Below are 19,511 nucleotides of genomic sequence, written 5' to 3' on the forward strand. Positions count from 1 at the left end.
TAGGATTCTATCATTCTCATTCACATTTCTTTCAAGCCCGAGTGTATGTGACAGCGAGCACATTCCCTTCTTAGTGACAGCTCAACTCTTTTTCCATTAGAATATTTGTTCCTCTCTTCTGCTCACATGCTACTCATCTTCCCCTTACTATCCCCCCCCCACGCTTCAATTGCTCTATAATTCTTCCTTCTTTTTTTTTACATATCTCCCTTACCTCATGGTTATAATATCAGAGCTGACAGTGAAGCAGGGCTGGAAAAAAAAGAACTGACCTTGTTTTTGATCTTGATGAGGGCTGATCATCCCTCGCTGTGTCTGTGTCCCATCTCTAAGATGTTAAACCTGCTTGGCATAGATAAAGATTTAAGTGGTAAACAAATATTTTACCCTTTGAAAAAATGGACTAGAGTAAATAGTATATCAACAGACTGACTTATTGACATTTTACACTTTGGGGTGAAATCTTATTTTTTACTTACTCTGCATTTACATTTAGTCATTTAGCAGACGCTCATTTATGTTGAATGCATTCCAGCTCTGTGTGGTGACTGAGGTATACCACCCATATATCACTTGAAGGTATAGTTGTTCAAATGGTACTGTGTTTCTGTGTGTGTATAACAGATGTTAGTGTGTAGCTTGCCAGTATATCTTCCTCCCTTTCTTGCCCACACTGGTGTGTGAACTAGGGTCGTCTGACTGTAAGGGACCAGTAGGCCTTTTAATACTTCAGGGGTGAGTTCAACCAACGACTCGGTTACACTCACCCCCCCTGAACTCACTCGACCCGGCCCCCACCTGGTCGAGCAGAGCCCAAGTGAGGATCCAGGTAAACGACCCCAATTGATTTGCCATTGCATCGCATGTGACACAATAAAGCTTGAGAATTGAGTTCCACATGGTGACACATGCATGTCTGTTCAGTATACATCCTTCTGGCTTGCTTCTGCTTTGTCAAGAAGAACCCCTCTCTCTGTCGCAGTTTGCTGTCAGTGGGGGACGACGCCTGTTTGGAAAGCGGCGCTCTCCGATTTCGCTGCGCTAACGTCACCGTTGTTGTTGTTGTTGTTTTTGTGGCTTGGATCCCTCTCGCTATAAGAACGAAGGGGAAGACAAGCTTTAATTAAGAGTCACCCGCCTTTAGTTCTTCACTTGAACCGCCTTTGTCTGTCCTCGCGGGGAGCCATCACTGTGAGGGAGAGAACAGAGGAGACGAAGGGAAAGGAGGGGAGGGAAGTCGAGATGCAAGGGGAGAGGGAAGAGGCGGTGTCAGATCCGAGTGCAGATAAGAATGGAGAGGCCAAGAGCGATGCAGGAGATACAGCAAAGAAAAGGGAAGTGAGAGGAAAGGAGAATTTGTTTGAATCTTAAATGACATTTAAACAAAGCTATGAACACACATACACGCAAACTCCTCCAAGGCCTGGCTCTTACCCTCAATTGAGTAAATTGCTATCTGTGATCAGCTCCAAAGATACAAAGAGAGGGGCCACAGTTTTTATAATAATGTTAAGTATTCATTTAGCAGATGCTTTCATCCAAAGCAACATACAGCACACGGGGGGGATTTGAACTGGCAACCTCTTGATATGCGGTAAAATGCTCCACCACTGAGTGTAGCCTTCCTCCAGGTACCCCAGAGTGAAGGATGGAAGAGAGCAGTGAGACAGAGGGAAAACAATTGGTTGTCTTCTATTCACACCATTGTAATGTAATCGGCACAGAGGGGTTTTAACCCTGTGCGTGTGAGTGTGTGTGTGTGTGTGTGTGTGTGTGAGTGGATCGTGAGTGTAAGGGAGATAGGACGAAGGGGGAGGTAGGAGAGGGAAATGAGATGTGAAAGTGACGATGGAGAGCGAAGAGGTGAAAGAATGAATTGAGAGAGTCGTGAAGTGAATGTGAAGTGATTAAAGGGAGACAGAAAGAAAGGGAATAATTTCGTAATATTCCATTGCAATTGTAATGACTATTTTATATATACATTAAATATCTAGTATATTGGGTTCCACATGTACTATAACTGCACCAAATGTTAACCAAAAGTGTAGCAAAGTGTACATTTTTGTTGAAGGTCGCCCATTCATCAGGTAAAGACCTTGAAATATACTGTACAGTACAGGTTTATGACTGCAGTGTGTAGAAAAAAATCTATAGCAGACTCTCATTCATTTTACAATTAAATAAAATCAATACAGAGTTACAGCAATATGTATCAAAGTATTGGTAACTATGTTAAGGTGATATGTGTTAGGGTTGTGAATCAATAAGATACACATTTTATGAAATGTAAAAATATGTGTATATGCATTGTAAGCCATTTCGAGAAAAAAATCGGTCACAGAACTGTGGTAGGTGACTATCTCTCCATTAATGTTCTAAAGGTACTTCTACAGTAAATCGTTTTATGAAACTCTGTTCAAGCTACCTCCATTGTCTCGTGTCCTCCTCTCCTCCTTACCTGGTGTCTGCTTCTCCCATCAGATTCAAGGAACTGAATGTAGCTGTTGCTCAGCTACATGACATAACAGTAACATCCACTCCATCTGCAGCGAGTAAGGCTCAATGCATCACTCAGAGCTCTCGCTTCCTAAAGGAGCTGGTGTGGCTCAGTGGTCGAGCATTTGACTGCAGATCAAGAGCTGGCAGATTTGAATCCCACTTTGCACCACGCTCTGAATGAAAGCTGTTAAGTGAATGTGGGTTATTATATGAACCAGTATGTGAGGTATGTGGAGGCATACCTCGCGCCGTCCCTGTGAGAGCGCAGGATTTGTCCATCTCGGTCGAGGATCTTCTCTGATTGGACACCTCAGCGGTGGAAGGAGCTCCCTGCGTCTCCCCGGAGAGTCTCTGTCCATCTCTCACAAGAGCCTCATGGCCCATCTCTCCTCAATGCCTGGGTTCCTGCTGTACTGACCTCTCAACCCTGGGCCGTGTCCACGACGATCTAATCTTGCATCGTCGACGCAGTCAATACTGCTACCTGGCACTTTAATCCTACCAGGAAGCTCAGGGCTGAAGGGGAATGCTTTGAAGACAGGTTGTGTGGAGGACAGAAGGAGACTGTATCAGTACAGGTTGCCATTGGAGACAGTCAGCAGATAGAGGTTCCTCTGGGTCAACATCACTGGTGGATCTCACCCCGATTCACCACAACAACACCGTGGTACGTTTAAATGAAATATGCGATAGAATCTAATCACATCGGAATCCCAACCCAAATTCGACTGCAGCGTGGCTTTAATTATCTTGCGTAGCAACTGCAAATGGCTCATGCTCTATAAGATCAATTAAGAAAAACATTGACAAACTAAGTGCTGGTCTGGTGTGTAAGCAGATTCCAGTTTAATCTTCCCATAACCTCTTCGGCCTAGTTTGACGTTTAAGGATTATTTGGGTCTGAAAGGGCAGAGGACGGGCAGTAAAACTAATCCTAGACAGATTCCTTCGGAAAAAACACCAATTGGAGACAAAAAATGGCTTATGACCTTTGGTTTGGTCCAAACACACACACTGGTACACATACACATATACACAAAGAAACAGTTAAAATCTTGCAATCTCCAGTAGTTATTTGAAATATCAACTTGTCTACATTCACAGGAAGAGAATAGGATTAAACATGATTTTGTGGAACCCCAGCACTGTCTGGGTCGTGTTTAACGTCTCTAAAGTGCTTGATAGAGAGGAAAGTGCTTTCCATAGAGAGGAAAATAAACGGAATTAATTACTACATCCGAATCCTAAACCGCAACGCTTAAGTTTTTCTCACCTCTTCTCTTAGTAACTGACTGTTTAGAAGGACACGTTACCAGCTCACTGCTGGTTACTGCAAAATGTTACGTTTAGCATGAAGGTTCACCATGTGTGATTTTACAATTGTAAAATTATTTCTGGCCTCCAGTGTTGGTTATGTGTTTAATGGTGTGTTCAATTATTTTTTTCAAGCTGACTGAAAATCTTTAGTAAACTTTGGTAAAGTTTCTTTAAAGATCTTTTGGTCTTTTCCATCCCTGAGGATATTCGATAAAGGCCCACACTCTGAATACTTATTTATTTATTTATGCATCTATTAAGGATCCCCATTAGTCTACACCATGGTGGAGACTATTCTTCCTGGGGTCCAGGCAAAAAATATTACAATACAATATAAATACATAAAATGCTGTACAGCATGATCAATTATCACAAAAACACAGACTTAGAAAACAACATTTACATTAAAAGTAAAATAATACCTAAAATCCCTTAAATACCTAAAATAATAATCTAATGTACTATAATTTCCTTTCTAATTATAGCTGCCTTAAGTTTCCTTTTGAAATCACATTTATTTCGTGTTAGTCACATATGAGGGGAGCACATTCCAGTATACAATGGCTCTGTACATTACTGTTTTCTTAAGTGCTTGGTTCTGGGTAGAGAAAAAGTAAAGTGACCACTTATTGCCTGTCTAGTATTATAACCATGTCTCTCATTTGCAGGTGATAGCTGTAAATACCAACTGCCAGGTTTCTGTGAGGAATACACATTATTTAAAAACAGAATAAGGCTACATGCCAGTCTTTCATCCACCCTCATCCATGACAGCCTGGCATGCATAACCTCCACACTACTCCTAACAGAGCAGTGAAGTGCCAGTCTTGCCGCTCTGTTCTGAGCAAGCTGAAGTTTACTGAGTTCTTGCTTTGATGCACTAGACCAAATCACAGGACAGTAGTCCAGATTTGACAGAACTAGAGATTGTATGACTAGTCTAATTGTTGTGTTAGTTAGCAGATGAGCACTCCTTCTAATGGCATAGATACCATTAATCATTCTCACCACTGTATTATTAATCTGAGTGGACCATGACAAACCATGACAAACTATTAGCAAGTACAAACATCAAGTGTGATGTATATGACTGTTTTCTTGTGTCTAGTCTGTTCTTGGTACTCCTTATACAAATAAGTGAATGTCGAATTGAAAAGATTTCTTCTGATGTGGCTCTTTGAAATAAAAGGGTTATTTTATCTACCAACAGGGGGCAGGGGAGAAGGTACAGAAAAAAAGCCCTGTGGCGTCACTGAAATCAGAAAGACAGGCTGTTTCTAGAGCTCAGGGGCTGGGCACCCAGTGCCATACATGTGCAGACTGGCAAGGAGGGCGCATGGCAGACGGTGACAAGCGAATCAACTCCCTTCTAACAAAACAGACAGATGTCTCCATTAATGCCAGGAATTATAATGAACGATCTAAATAGTGTTTGAGCGCACGCACACAAACAAACCCCACACAAGAGGACGTCTCCTTATGGGGAAGGGACTGTAGCAAAGAAATAATAGCAAAATACAGTGGTGATTCACAGAGCTGTGCAACACCTCCCATGCCCACTGAATTTCAGAATCTTCTGGAAGCTTGCACGGAACAACTGTAGGTGGCCACACATCCCCCTCAGTGCAGGGCTGTCAAGACTCTCAACTCCACACCACACCAGTACCTAACCCAAAATGTTCAAACAAGATGGCTTCATTCAGCACTCTGCCCTCTCTCTCCTTTCCCTCCACCCTCTCTCAAAGGGCCCGCAATATATTTCATCCAACCACACACATCGCCCAGATTGGCAGAAGGCGCTTGGAGACCTTGGCAGAGCCGAGCACGCTAACTGTTAACCTTGCTATGCTACGACACCATCTGCTGCCTCAAACCCCACCCCACCCATCCATCTTGCTATCTCCAATTCGGCAACCCCCCCCCCCCCCAATTCCAATGTGTTTATTGAGGAAGCTTGCAGTGTTAACCTAACCTAACCTTAGGAGAATGCTAATATGGGTGCTATTAGTTTCTTCTTAATTAGCCCAGGCCTTTATGCGTTTCTTGTGCAGTGAGCGTATTAACATCTCAATAAGGAGCCACAGGAGGTCAGCTAGGGTGAAATTCATGTTAAATAGCTCTGGCCCCTGTGACTAACTGGTGGATTCATATTTTCACTGAAATTAGCTGTCAGTCTGGATGTGTACAGTACATTGTTGAAATGTAGCTTGTGTTGTGGTGCAGAACAAAAAATGGTTTACCCAACACACATATACATGTATCTCTTTATGTGCCTGTAGAGATACACACACGCACACAGTCACATGTGTAGCACTTGGGTGATACTAATGTCATTAGTATTTCAATAATACAGTCCAAACAGAATGTTTTAAATACCTACACACAGCTTTCTGTGTTATTGGCAGGGACAATTCAGATAACATGAAACACAAGCATCCATGTGACTTGGCATTATTGCTTGTAACTTCTGATGATTTGCTCACCCACTATTTGTTTGTCTTTTTTTGAAGTTTGCAAAGGACACAGATGGTACGGTATGGTATGGTATAAATGGTTTGGCACACACGGGATAAAGGTTTATACTTTTGATCATGCATATTAAAATATATACTGTCTATATCTCCCGACCACCTCCACGCACTCTCTCCTCTGTCACGTGTGCCTTGTTGCGTCCACTCGCATCGTCCTCGGCTCTCCTGTCATTGGTTGGCACGGTCACGACCCAAGTCTGCTGTGTGGAGTAGCTTGAGTGTTTAGACATGAAAGGATTCGGTAACTTGCCGTGAGGATGGAACATCACCAATATTTCTATTGCAATGTTTGCTAACATGAGCAGAACATTAACTGCATGATTAAATGTGAGGTCCTCCAAAGTTGAGTGTTTTTTTTGGACTGTGTTCATTTAGTAGGGAGGACTTTTCAGTGCTTTGGTAGTGACAGCCTGCTATCCTTTTTTTGAGACGCTGCATATTTTCAGTAGTAAAACACATTACTGTCTGGATCTTCTGGTACACACACCATTAACAGCCACCATGTATACCACAAACAAATACACAACAAATGTGAGTACACACACACACCCACACACCATAGTTAATATTCACAACTACACTGTAAACGTTCAATGAGAGCACCCTCCCTCATTCGCTGCTGTAGGACCCACAGATGAACAGCCTTAATTTATGATTGGTTGTCATATTTACTATCTAAGTCCATCTACTATCTGTCATTCATTTTCATTCTATATAAATAAATAAATAAATAAAAACCCAAAAAACAGAATCTGTTTTCACTGCTGACAGAGGACACACCCAGTGTGCTTGGGTCCAGACATGGAGATGGGGGGTGATGCGGGGGTAATGCGAAATATCCAAGAAGCAGGTTTGTTTGTGTAAACGATTGTAGGTAGATTGGTAGATTGGATCATCTACCTGTCTTGTTTTAGTCCCTTTGTAAAGCCCTGTTATGGATCCAGACATGAGGAAAAACATCTATCTTGATGGTGTTCTGCAATATGGATATTTAATGGTTCACATTCATTTATGTGAAGAATATTTTGCAGAACTCCGTAGATAGCCTTTGAGAATTGTTCACCTGCTAAGTGAATCAACTGTTCATGCACAGCATTACTAACCTCTCACAACAGGAATACATAGTACATTTACATTTATTCATTTAGCAGACGCTTTTATCCAAAGCGACTAGTAATCAGAGTACAATGGGATCTTCGTAGGGGAGAGGAATGCACTCAGTGCCACTCCTCATAAACACCTGCCTGGTAAGATCGTTTTACAGAAGCCTGGACGTATAACGTGTTCCTCTCTAACTATATCCTGCATCGTTATGATTATTCTCTCTTCCCGTATATTATGACAAGCTCCTGTTACAACCGGGAGACTCCTTTTCCTTTTAGACATCCTGAATATTACATTTCATCTCAGCTAATTGCCTTAAGACTATCGATTTAACTGGCACGGCACACAGAGAGCCAAAACGTTCACATCCGATACAAAATGAACCATTCATCTTAATGTTGCTATAAACATAGCATGGTCTGTTCAATATGGAGTTACAATAATCATTCGGCAGACTTAGTCTCGCTGTAGATGGCGGCCAGGGTTGCCTCTTCCATCTCAGGGGCTTTGTCCGAATGAAAAGGTCATGGGTCAAAAGCCGTGACCTTTGTATTCCCTCAGAGTAAACACATGGCGCAGCTGCAGTGACAATAGAGTGGATGTCAACAGCGCGTGCGGAGCATTGTTGCAAACCCACAGATTTAATGGCAGTTGTTCGGTTCTCACACTAGGTGATCCACACACTCTTTTCAGTATTGCTCACTGAAAACCCTTTACCAGAAAAAGGTTGCAGCATGCGTGCGAGTGGGTTTTATTTTGTTCCACGAGGGTGCGTGTGTTTGTGCAGTGGTGATTTGAGGACATGCTCCTGTACGCTACAGTGTAATGTCAATGTCAGGAACCATGGGACCAAACCAAAGGAAAGCGGGGTCACCTGCCTCATTGAACCAGCTCACTCCACAGCTCATAAATCTTGCTTTCTGACAGTTGGTCTCGGCACCTAAGTGTAATGAGAGCGGGAACCTGATGTTTGGAGCTGCCTAACATGTTAGCGCAAGCCCCTCGGGTCAAGGTTCTCTCACCTCTGGCTTCCAAAGCGTGCTCAAGCGAGTGTCTGGGCGTGTTGCCATGGTGTACGAAGAAGGTCAACAACTGATAGGAGGCTTGAAGGTTAAAGGTGTGTAGATACAAGTGTTAAGGATGGTCGGTGCCGTTGTTATCTCATTTAACATTGCAACGCCATGGAGTATTGTCAACCTACAAATAGTATTTCCTGGATTTTTGCGATAATTGGGAGGAATTTTCAGCTCCAGCAAACACGTGAGCATTATAATGAGAATGCTATTGTTAGTTCCTATAGGATCACGTTCCTTGGTCATACACAACCTCCTTGGTATGGTCTGGCATGGTCAGAGCAAAGAGAGGTGGATAACTGACACTGGAGAATGCTTGTGCTGTATGTGGGTGTGTGAGAGTATGGGTGTTTTTTTGTCCTTTGTGGCCTTATATGTGTGTGGGTGAGAGAGAGAGAGAGAGAGAGAGAGAGGGAGAGAGAGAGAGAGAGAGAGAGAGAGTGAGAGAGAGAGAGAGAGAGAGAGAGAGAGAGAGAGAGAGAGAGAGAGAGAGAGAGAGAGAGAGAGAGAGAAAGAGACGCACACACACCAAACCTTAATCCCTTATTTCTTCAGTGATTTATCAATGCAATGTTTTTTAGATGAGGGCCTTTTGGCTGGCTAAGTAACAATGCGACTAAAACACGTGATTTAAATCATAAAGGAAATAATAGCATTTATTTTATTGGATGAATGAATACATTCAAAGGACACATGTCAGCATTTAAGCAGTCCTATCTGATAGATTGAGTATCTTATCTGACTGAAATACCTTTCTTAGCCCAACAGCATCAGAAGAATAACAAACCTGGAGACAGACTATGCTGATGCTGCATGAGTCTAAATCCCCGTCGACCCCCAGAGAAGAGCTGATTTATGGAGGTTTAATCCTTCAGGGAAGCTAGGATGCTAAATGCTAGCCATGGAGGTCTGAAGACCACGGGCTACACATCTCCCTGCTAACTAACCTTACCTCAGTGCCTACACACCCAGGGGATTCTAACAATTCCAAAATACCTCATCCCTCCCTTGAACATTTACACTTAAACTGATAGGGCCTCAAAAACAAAAGAACGACTTTTTCTAGTAATACTGTTTCTGGGTTGGAGTATTCGCACTCCAACCACATTAACTGATATAGCTAGATTGATCTAAGCATGGTTGGCTTGGTTTTGTCTAATGACACGTTCCCTAGACCTGGTCTCTGTCTCTATTATTAAAAGCACAGTGAAGAACAAAGACAGAATGTACTATACAATCTAGAGTCAGTCCACAGAGATATAGTTAGTGGAGACGGGGAGTTGTTGGTGACCCTCCATTACATTTCTACCACCTTTTCCTCAGAATTGAACAACCACACACTCAAACACACACACACACACACACATATACATCCCTTATCCAAGGCCGGACAGCTAGGGGGGGGGTTACAGTATGTGCTGACAGCCCCAGCAGTGGGAGTGATGCACGAGCAGTGTTTAACACCTCCACCCAGCTGGGTGATGGAGCGACCAGAAAGAATGAGTTGCCGCTCTCACCTGGCTCTCCTCCCACGCCTCCCTCCATCCGTCTGCCAGGGCTATCTCCGTTCCTTAAAACACCCGCGTCCTGCTCACCAGTTGTGCCTGTAACCTGCTCCTCTTTCCCCGGCTAAGAGAGCTCTTATCATCATCATTTGAGTCCCTATCGGGCATCTGCCGTTGACTCTGTGTGGGATAGATCAAACCAGTCATTCATTATGCTAATAGTTAGCAGGTTTCGTCAATAGAACATTATTTCCTGAAGTGAAGAGGTGATAGAGGCCTGGATAATATTTGCAGCCAGTGTCACTAAGTACTGTGTGCCTCAGAAACACTAGTTGTGGGAAGTTAAAGTGTAGTTTGTTTATGGTTTCTTTTTTGCATAATCTAACCGGTATTGATGTTTATGTGCGCCAAACAGCATTCTCCTGCCTTTTACCATTTACATAATAAACATCCATAAATGGATGTTCTGTCCCCCATCATTTTCACGAAAGATAAATGGTGACATTGAACATGTGAATCCCGTGAAAAGCACAAGCTTTGAATGGTGTGCAACGTCTCACAACATGGACGGCAAGTCATGTCGCACACAGCGTTCTCAGACCTTTTTCTGACCCCAATAGATCCTGGAAGTCATTTATTCGAAGCAATGGTGTCGTTACCGAAATAACGCGTCCTCTCGAAAACGACAAAGCCTTTCCGTATCTCCCATATCAATTCCACTAATGCAGCCCAGCTACACTGTGGAAAAGATTAAAATTGAGCTCAATTGAAGGTTGGCTGGTGACAGCTTGCCGGCGATATCAGTTTTATGCCAACGGATGTCCATTTGCGCTCATCACGCCAATTTTATACACAGCGCAGACACAAACAGACACAAGAGGCGAAAAGAAAAAAACAAGCATTGGATGTCTGATGGCATGTCAAATTCAAAATGACAGAAATGGCCCTGAGTGATTTTTCCAGTGTGTGATGGGGCGTACGTTGGGACTGAGTGGGGCGGTAATGAATAGCCGTACTGGGGACAGGTATTAATCAAGTGTAATCACGTTTAAGGAAGCCACGCTGGTGGAGAAAAATAGGCCCCTTCTGGCCTGTGGTTACAGCCATTTATCAGGATTTGAGGGTTTCTGGGTTGGAGGGGGGTGTGTTGGTGTGTGTGTATGTGTGTGTTTGTTTCGTTGCCATGTCTGAATCCATTGACCTTGTATTAGTCCATTGGGTGGCTGAGACAATAGGCCATTTTCAGACACAGTATAGGAAACCTCTGCAAAGAAGTTTGCGAGGGATGGCTGTGAACGAATGAATGATTTTTTGCTCGCGTGCACGTGTTCAAACACTTTGATACGATGCGACAATGTCCTCTCGCGACACGTGCGTTTGCATGAGCATAGGGACATCTGGCTGCACAGTTTGCTTTCAAATGTACCCACGGGCCAATAAGATGACCCCCTCTAATATCCCCCCCCCCGTCTCCACTCCCTAATCCTGATTAGTCCTACACCGAAGCTCCCCCAGCTGAGCTTCACTCATCATCCTCATCTTCTCGGAAGGGGCTCTAAACCCTCCCTCCCTCCCCCCCAAAAAGACCCCTACGTCCCTCCTCCTATTAATTATACTGATGCGTTGCCTCTAGGGAAGGTTCAGGGGGGTGGGGGGGGATTGACATCACTAATGGCAGTGTTTAGCCATCCGACGGGTAACAAATGATCAGGACAACCGTGAACTCCTGCGGGACAAGGCTCTGCCGTGCCAAGCGTTCACATCGTGGTGAAGCCCGGCTGCGATTGGTTTGATGGATATTGCCCGATTCATCTACGCCCATGAAACACAATCGACTGCTTTCTGCATGCGCTGTTCCTGTGCGTCCACACAGACGGGATGGTGCGGGGGGAGAAGGGTTACGGTTTTGCTGTGTAGTCGAGAGAAAAGCCCAGCGTGTAGCTTTACTGTATATTTCCACTGCTGTGTTTTGACTGCACTGTATTGCGAGATGTTTCTGCTCTGACAGTTTTCCACTTTTGTTGTCATTGGTTTTGGCTCGTCAACCGCACCTGTTTTGTTCCTGACGACAAAAAGAAAAACACACGGTGAAAAAAGATAACAAATGGCTAGGTGTGGACATCTTCTGTTGTTGTCAACTGACAGTGGACAAAGCTATTTTAAACTAAATTGGATTGTTGGCAGAGAATGATCATTTCGGGTGCACAGATTCGGGCTAGGTGTGTGTGTGTTTGTGTGACGCTGAGGTTGAGCATGTTGGCAGAAGAACATGAGGATTGAGATTTAAAACACTCTTGTTTCCAGACACCAACTTGATTCGCGCTTTTCAGTTTTTGGAGTTGCACACTATATTGAAAAAGATTAGCCTATCAAGGTAATATTTTTTACTTCTACTGTGTCATTGTTCATTGGCGGCGTCTACCGTAACCAGAAAGGCAGACAACTGAACAACTGTGGCTTGATTATCTTGACAATCAGGCACTGTGTGAAGCAAACAGTTTGACAGGTGTACTGCTCAGGAAACGCAGTACACGCAGTGACACGCAGTGCCGACAGTGATGTTGTTTGGATGAGCGGTTCAGGACAGTATAGCCTAACCAAGTTCAACGCCACGATGAGCTGCCATTCGAGATGGAGCAATGGATGTCGTGAGAAATAAATATGCCCACGTTCGCCACCCATGGGCACCGGGCGCTGCCCTAATGCTCCTAAAAACACACAGTCCATCTATCCTAGCTTTGAGGACGTTTGTGGGACCCGAAACAAAGATTGATACGACCTGTTCCTACCCAAAAGGTATTGTCCAGGGTGTTCATTCATGGGGAAGGGGATGTGGTTGAGGGGTGGGCTGATTTGATCAGGAAGTCAGGGGTGGGGTCTTATTAGGAAGTGGCAGCCAATGACATTTGACCTCTTTGAAGTCAGTTTCCTGTCCCCAGGAAACAGGCAGCCATCTCCACTTATGCTCACGTTCAGGATGTCAACCAGGACGTTTATCTAGTCACTAGTATCTAGTGTCAGCTTATCTCTCGTAGTGTGTGTGTGTGTGTGTGTGTCAGCATCAGTCTGTGTATAGAATGGCGGGCTGTATTGTGAACTGACAGAAGATCCATTGCATGTGATCTGACCCCACTATTCATTGTTAGCCCCATTGAAAGCGTAGGACAGAGTGTACGATTCCGAACGCTTCCAATTCAGTTCATTCATCGCGTTCTAAGCGTAGCAAGAAAAAACTGGGTTGTGAAAGTTTCCATTGTTTTTCTTTCCATCGACTGAGCCCACTCAGGGTGAGATGGAGGCTCACCTTCATTCTTGCATGGATGATGTATGGAACTCTTTAGTTATTGTACAGCACAAGCCCACGTTGTTGTTTTTGTTCTGGTGTAGAGATGGACAAACCCCAATCAGCCAGAGCAACAAAAACTAAAAACTGTAACCGTGAAGAAGCGAGGTGTGTATGCCCACAAGGTAGGCAGTTGGCGCGCCAAACAATCATTTGCACAGAGCAGACACAACGTACGTCCAAGTGTAGCAGTAGAAATCTTCCTTGATTTGTTTAAGTGCAATGTGTTTGGATTATATCAGAACAAAGGCATATAGTAAACATCCTTGCGATTCTTCGATGAGTAAGGACACTAGCCTCCGTGAACCTGACACCTTCTCTGCCCCCACAGTGTGTGCGTGTGTGTGTGTGAGAGAGAGCAACAGTGCTGACCCCTGTCAGCCTGAGCTGCTTACATAATGGGAAGCGCTTGTTGCATGAGCTGATGGCAGGCGTTCAGCTACTGCACTTAGTGGTAAGAGAAGGCGGGAGTCGGTCAGCGGAACGTGGTAGCTCACACACACACAGAAACACACACAAAAAGTGCACACATGGAAATTTTTGCAGGCTTGCCAAATGCTTCCTCCACATACTGTTTATTAGCTGGGTGTGAGCACATCCACGCACACATGCGCACGTGCGCATGCAGAGACACGCCAACCCGTTCTCACTTTAGCACTCCTAAATGAGACCAAATCAGACAGCTTCCCTCTGGTGCGCAGAGGAGAGTCGGGAAGAACAGATTCCAGCCTCTTTCTTTTCTTTCGAGTCTCGCTTGGGCTCTCACCCACTCCATCTATTTTCTCCGTCACTGCACCTCTCATTCCGCCTTCCTTTTTCCACTCCGACAACTATTTCCATTCAATTCACCCTTCCACGGTCATTTCCGGAACCCATCCCTCTCTATTTTGCGTCTCCACCTCGATATCTCTTTTTCTCTCGGTTTCAACAATCACCTCAGCACTCCTTCTCTTGGCTTCTTGCTGACTGTGTCTGCCTCTCTGTCTCCTGCTCCCCATCTTTCCTCCTCTCATCCACGTTTGAGGCCTCTATCCTTCCTATCTTCCCTGACTAACAGAACAAGGCGATCGGGGAGGGGGTGGGGGGAATCGACCCCTTCAGGCTCACACTGTCTGCCAGTCGTGCTGCAGTTTTAATAAGAGCACAGTCGAAATCAGCCGCTTTCAGACTTCATCTTAGTATATTTGTGCGAGTCTCTTCGTTAGTCCCGTCGTTTGCTGGAGAAGACTTTATAGTGTAAAACGTGAGCAAATTGGGCACCCGTTTCAAAGGACATGTGAAAGAAATGCACCTCCTTCTCTTGAATCACCTCGCTGATTGCGAATTAGAGGGGGTGTAGCGAACACGTTCGGGCCTACAGTTAAATCCTGGATATTGATTGGCACAAAATCCTTGAATCTCTCATTTGTTCTGCGTTCTTTCATTTCTTCAGAAGAGACAGAAACAGAAGAGAACCGTGCACTTTTATGGACAGAAAAACGAATGCATGACAGTCTTACAAAAAAGCTGATGAATGTAAACGAAATGCCTTTGCAACATTAATTGTTATCAATATTTGTGCTATTTGTGCGTCTGTGTGTAAATAGACCACGTCTGAAGATTGTTTTCATTAAAGAGAATAAAACAATATATGGTCACTGACAGTTATTATTTAACAGTTACCCTATAGCCCCAGGCGGTTACCATTGCCAATACATCCAGTCTGTCTGCAATAAATGAGAATACTAACCTCAGGAGAAGTGGGGTATCACTTTGAAGGGTTTTAAGATGCCGCAAACGACCTGGGTGCACCACAAGCACCAGGATCACTTACAAGCACAATCAAAAGAAGAAAAGAGAGAGGATCAAATCAGGCAGAAGTGGTGGTAACTCGGTTTAGGAACCATATGACTGCAGTGTCAAGTTACCGGTCTGCTCACAAGGTTCAGAGAATGGCGGTTCTTTCATTGATCATTGTAAACTTAATATTATCTGCAAAAACCCTTTAGCTAGCAGACAGTGGTAGGTTGGCTGAAAAGTGGAACAAAACTAAGGTCAATACTTTTGTTCCACAAGTCGAAGCTTTTATGTAAAGCGACGTCTAAAAGCACAAATAGTAAGTGCAGAAAACAGAGAAGGACTAGAAATGCACAATTCTAACTGCAGAACTGTGGTGAGTGTCATGATCAGTTGTATATATTTACATTTAGTCATTTAGTCATATATAAGAAAAACAGTCAAATAAAAAAAAGTAATGTATAGATAATTACAGATATATATATATTTTTAATTATGTTATTATTTATGTGTATTCTTTACGGATGCAAATAAACCTGCAGATGGACAGAAGAGGTCCAGATAAATGTAGAAACATTCCATTAGGAAGCATACATTCTTGTTGGAGGTTTTCAGCTGCATTTAGCTGCAAGTTACATCATGCCAGGATGTTTCTATGTCTGAGTGTTCCTTACACAACCTTATACTTTTAAATATAGATTTCTATCGTTTGGAATTGCAGCTTTATATATGGGGAAGTACTCTGTTAACCAACTAAAACTGTAAATCCATTGAGTCATCCCAAAGTAAGATGCTACGCTAGTTCTCATCGCTCAGTCATGGGATTCCAAAGAACAGACAATGGCAGAAATGTTTTTACCCCTGAGTCATTTCTTTGACTTTGTACACAAGCTTTACAACACCAGAATATGAGAGATTCAGCCTGTTGTCAGAAAGCATGGCTGTGTGTTGAGCGTGTTCGAAGCCAGGGCTATCCTGCTGTGATGCTGCAGAGACGGCTTTTTGTTTCAGCAAACTAACTGACACACCTGCTGTTAAGTCATTCTGGATACGAATTTGTTCAGATGCTGGCCAAGAACCAAAGGATAAAACGCTGAGCCAACATCTAAAACAGTAATTCAGGCACATTTTTCATGAATGACAAATGAGCATTCTAAAAGGAAAATGTGTTCCATTCAATTTGAGAAAATACAATTTGGAAAAAATGGTCAACAGGCCAGGGGAAATGTGAGGCAGTTTAACCAGCTTAACCCTTGTGTTATCTTCGGGTCATTCTGACCCATCAGTCATTCTGACCCACCGTCGTATTGCGACAACTTTACCGCATACAAAAACAAAGTGAAGCATCAACCGTTGGGCTGTCTCAGACCCCCCACATTGCAAAGGTTAAAAGAAAATTATTTTTATTTGTTTTTGTATTGGGTAAAATTGGGTAAACACAACGATGGTTCATTATGAACTTTTGGGTCATGTGACCCGAAGGCAGCACAAGGGTTAAACTGATGGAACGATTTGTCGAGTCATCAAGCAAAAAGAAAAGTGTGTGTCTCCTCTGACCTTTTTCTCTTACTGGAACTTCTAGAGTGTTTTTCCCTTTCAAACCTCATCCATCCATCTCCCTTTATCACTCCATCAAATCTTGTGGAGGTTCTATTCTTAAGAGGGTAGGAGGGTCAAGTGCGGCTTGTCGTCTCCTATCATATATCAATGAAGCTGGAACTGAAGACGGCCATGTCACCCGTAGACTGACCTTTCTGGTTCTGGTTGAAACCCCACTTCAATCAAACCCAAGTCAAATACGTGTCCATTTTAGGATATAATACAAAAGTAAACTTTGCTGCGTGCCTAAAATGTGACTTGAGCTGTTGTGGTGAACAGTGATCCATGAGATATGAACAAGAATTATTATTATTATTTTAAAAAAAAGGACTAGACAACACATTTATATTGTGAGTTTATTCGCCAATATAAATGGAATGTTGGGAGATGTGAACCACAGTTTCTTTACTGATCTACAAACAATTTGCAAGTTATAAAAGGTCTTGGAATAAAAGCGGTTGCTGTTAGAATCACACTGGTGTCAACAAAAGGCCCTGATTATCTTAACTGTCAATTTGTGAACAGTGTGTTTGATTTTGTCTCCCTCTCATGCCAAATTTTTTGCATTATTGGGAGCTTTCAAAGGCGTCCCTCACACAAGCAAACAAACAATTCAAAATCAAGCAGACCAGACAACTGACAGAAAATGTACCAAAAATATTCCCATCCACATCAGGTTGGAGTTGTACAGCCAATATGTACAGGATTCTCATCTTCTACGATCACATTTTTACAACTATACAAAGTAATGTATTATTAACTAGCAGATACGGTCTAAAGCAGATGAATCATATACAACATACACAAAGTAGAATTATCTCACACTACAAATCACAAACTGACTGTATAAGAACAACTTAAACATATACATAATTGCATATATAGTGCAATATTACATTCTTTTTAAATGTACAAAACGTAGAAACATTGAAATACAGCAACACTACAACAAACTGTATAGGTATTTTTTATTTATATGCTCAAATTTAGTTTACCTCTGATGAGCCTAACATCTGATATATACTGTCCAGTACTAACTGAAAGCTGCCATTGTATTTTACAAAGCTTGGTGTCAGTAGACACATACAAAACACAATTTTGACCAAAAAATAAGAAACTGTGCCTCCTATAAAATGTTGTGAGACAATAGTTCAAAACATATTACTATATTTGAATGAATTTAAAATCATGTGTTGATGTGAAATGGATAGTTAAAAAATGAACTGGATCCAGTTTCTACCAAAAAATGTGGACCCACATTTTATGAAACTTCGTTTGAGTATTTCAACAAATAAATTCTCAGTTTTGAACTTCTGCTGTCTGTACTGAAACCAGCGTCATCAGAGAACAGTCTACAAAATCTAAAAGGACTAAAATTAGAAAACCTGAAAGTGGACCACAATTAATTGCAATTTTCTGCTGAGACGATAAAAGGTTGTAAAATGAAGGGAACCGGACGGAATTCAAAGTATAGTTTTTTAAAGAACCTAATGCAATCGGGGACCTGGACCCATTGTGCTACTAGAACTGCCTAAATGCTGGTAACAGCAGGCCATGTGAGGTAAAAATGTATGCAATCCACTCAGTGGCCATTATTACAATTACAGAACTACCAAGCTGGGTTGAAACGGCATGCTCCTGTGTGTGCTCTCTGCCTCCATACAAAACCCAGTGCAGCTAGGGGAGGGTGGATCATTCTGCACCCACTGCATGGCCACCCTCTAATCTTCCATTGTGTGAACGGAGGGCTTGATGCTGTGTCCAAATTTCCCAGTCCACCAAGCCCCCCCCTCCTCACCAAACTGTGCCCTGGCACACCCAAAGAGCAAACTACATTTTTGATCTACGCAACACTTTTTTTAAAAATATATATATATATATACACACAAAGAAAATGAATCAAATATAGATGCTGTTTTTCTGTAAAAAAGAAAATTCTTGGCTTGGAGGAAAACAGATAAAAGGCTGGTGCTTAGTTATAAACACTCGAGCTAAGCGGCCCACTCATAGTTACTGATCACAGAGCTATCTGCACACTGGCCTGAGTTCTGTCTCTTCCTCACTGCCACACACGTCTCTCTGCATAATGCCCCCCCCCCCCCCCCGCCTCCCACACACCCACAAACAACCCACCCCCCTTGTGTTTCCAAAGCATGGCTGATCTATCCCGGCTGGGGCCCATCCCTGTCCCCTCTACAGTGCATCTGAACAGTGGTCGACCCCCCCCGGAGCTTCTCGTCCTTTCACTCCACGCAACTCTCATGTCCGCCCGATGGAGAAGAGAGGGAAAATCTGGAGACGTGAGCGAAAGGCTAAAACACTTCCTCGGTTTCTGCTTCACATCCATACTCTGAAAAAGAAAAGGGGAAAAAAAGACGATTTATGTAAGAAAAGAAAAGTCACGTGGTTTGGCATTTTGCTGAAAGCGGTACATCGTGTTTACAGCTTCAGGACAGCTCAGGCTAGATGTGCGTGCAAACCGACATGACGGATGACAGTTCTGGGATCGGAGGCATGAAGTATTTAGTTTGTGCTGTAGTTGTTGGGAAACATCAACATCATAATGAGGGAACTGTTGGGTAACAATAGCGCCCTAGGAAACATGCGTCAAGCCTACATTGAGACTCACCTATGTGTGTGTGTGTTTGTCTCTGTGGTGTGCTACAGCAGGTGTGTGTGTGTGTCTCTATGGTGTGCTACAGCAGGTGTGTGTGTTGAATATCCACAGACAGTACGTGCAAGGCTACGAGTGAGCGGGTGAGTG

The 19,511-nt window shown here is 43.2% G+C and overlaps 1 protein-coding gene across 1 annotated transcript in view; it reads right to left on the reverse strand.

Moving 5' to 3' along the window:
- Positions 1-17,089: 17,089 nt before the first annotated feature.
- The window catches only part of brf1b (BRF1 RNA polymerase III transcription initiation factor subunit b), a 46,469-nt gene continuing 44,047 nt past the window's right edge, over positions 17,090-19,511 (reverse strand). Inside the window, exon 19 of the mRNA XM_067241443.1 lies at positions 17,090-19,097. Coding sequence (XP_067097544.1) covers positions 19,060-19,097 — 38 coding nt within the window. The 3' untranslated portion in view covers positions 17,090-19,059. The remainder of the gene's footprint in view (positions 19,098-19,511) is intronic.

The sequence above is a fragment of the Osmerus mordax genome, chromosome 8 (genome assembly GCF_038355195.1).
Source record: "Osmerus mordax isolate fOsmMor3 chromosome 8, fOsmMor3.pri, whole genome shotgun sequence".
In the NCBI taxonomy this organism is placed as follows: Eukaryota; Metazoa; Chordata; class Actinopteri; order Osmeriformes; family Osmeridae; genus Osmerus; species Osmerus mordax.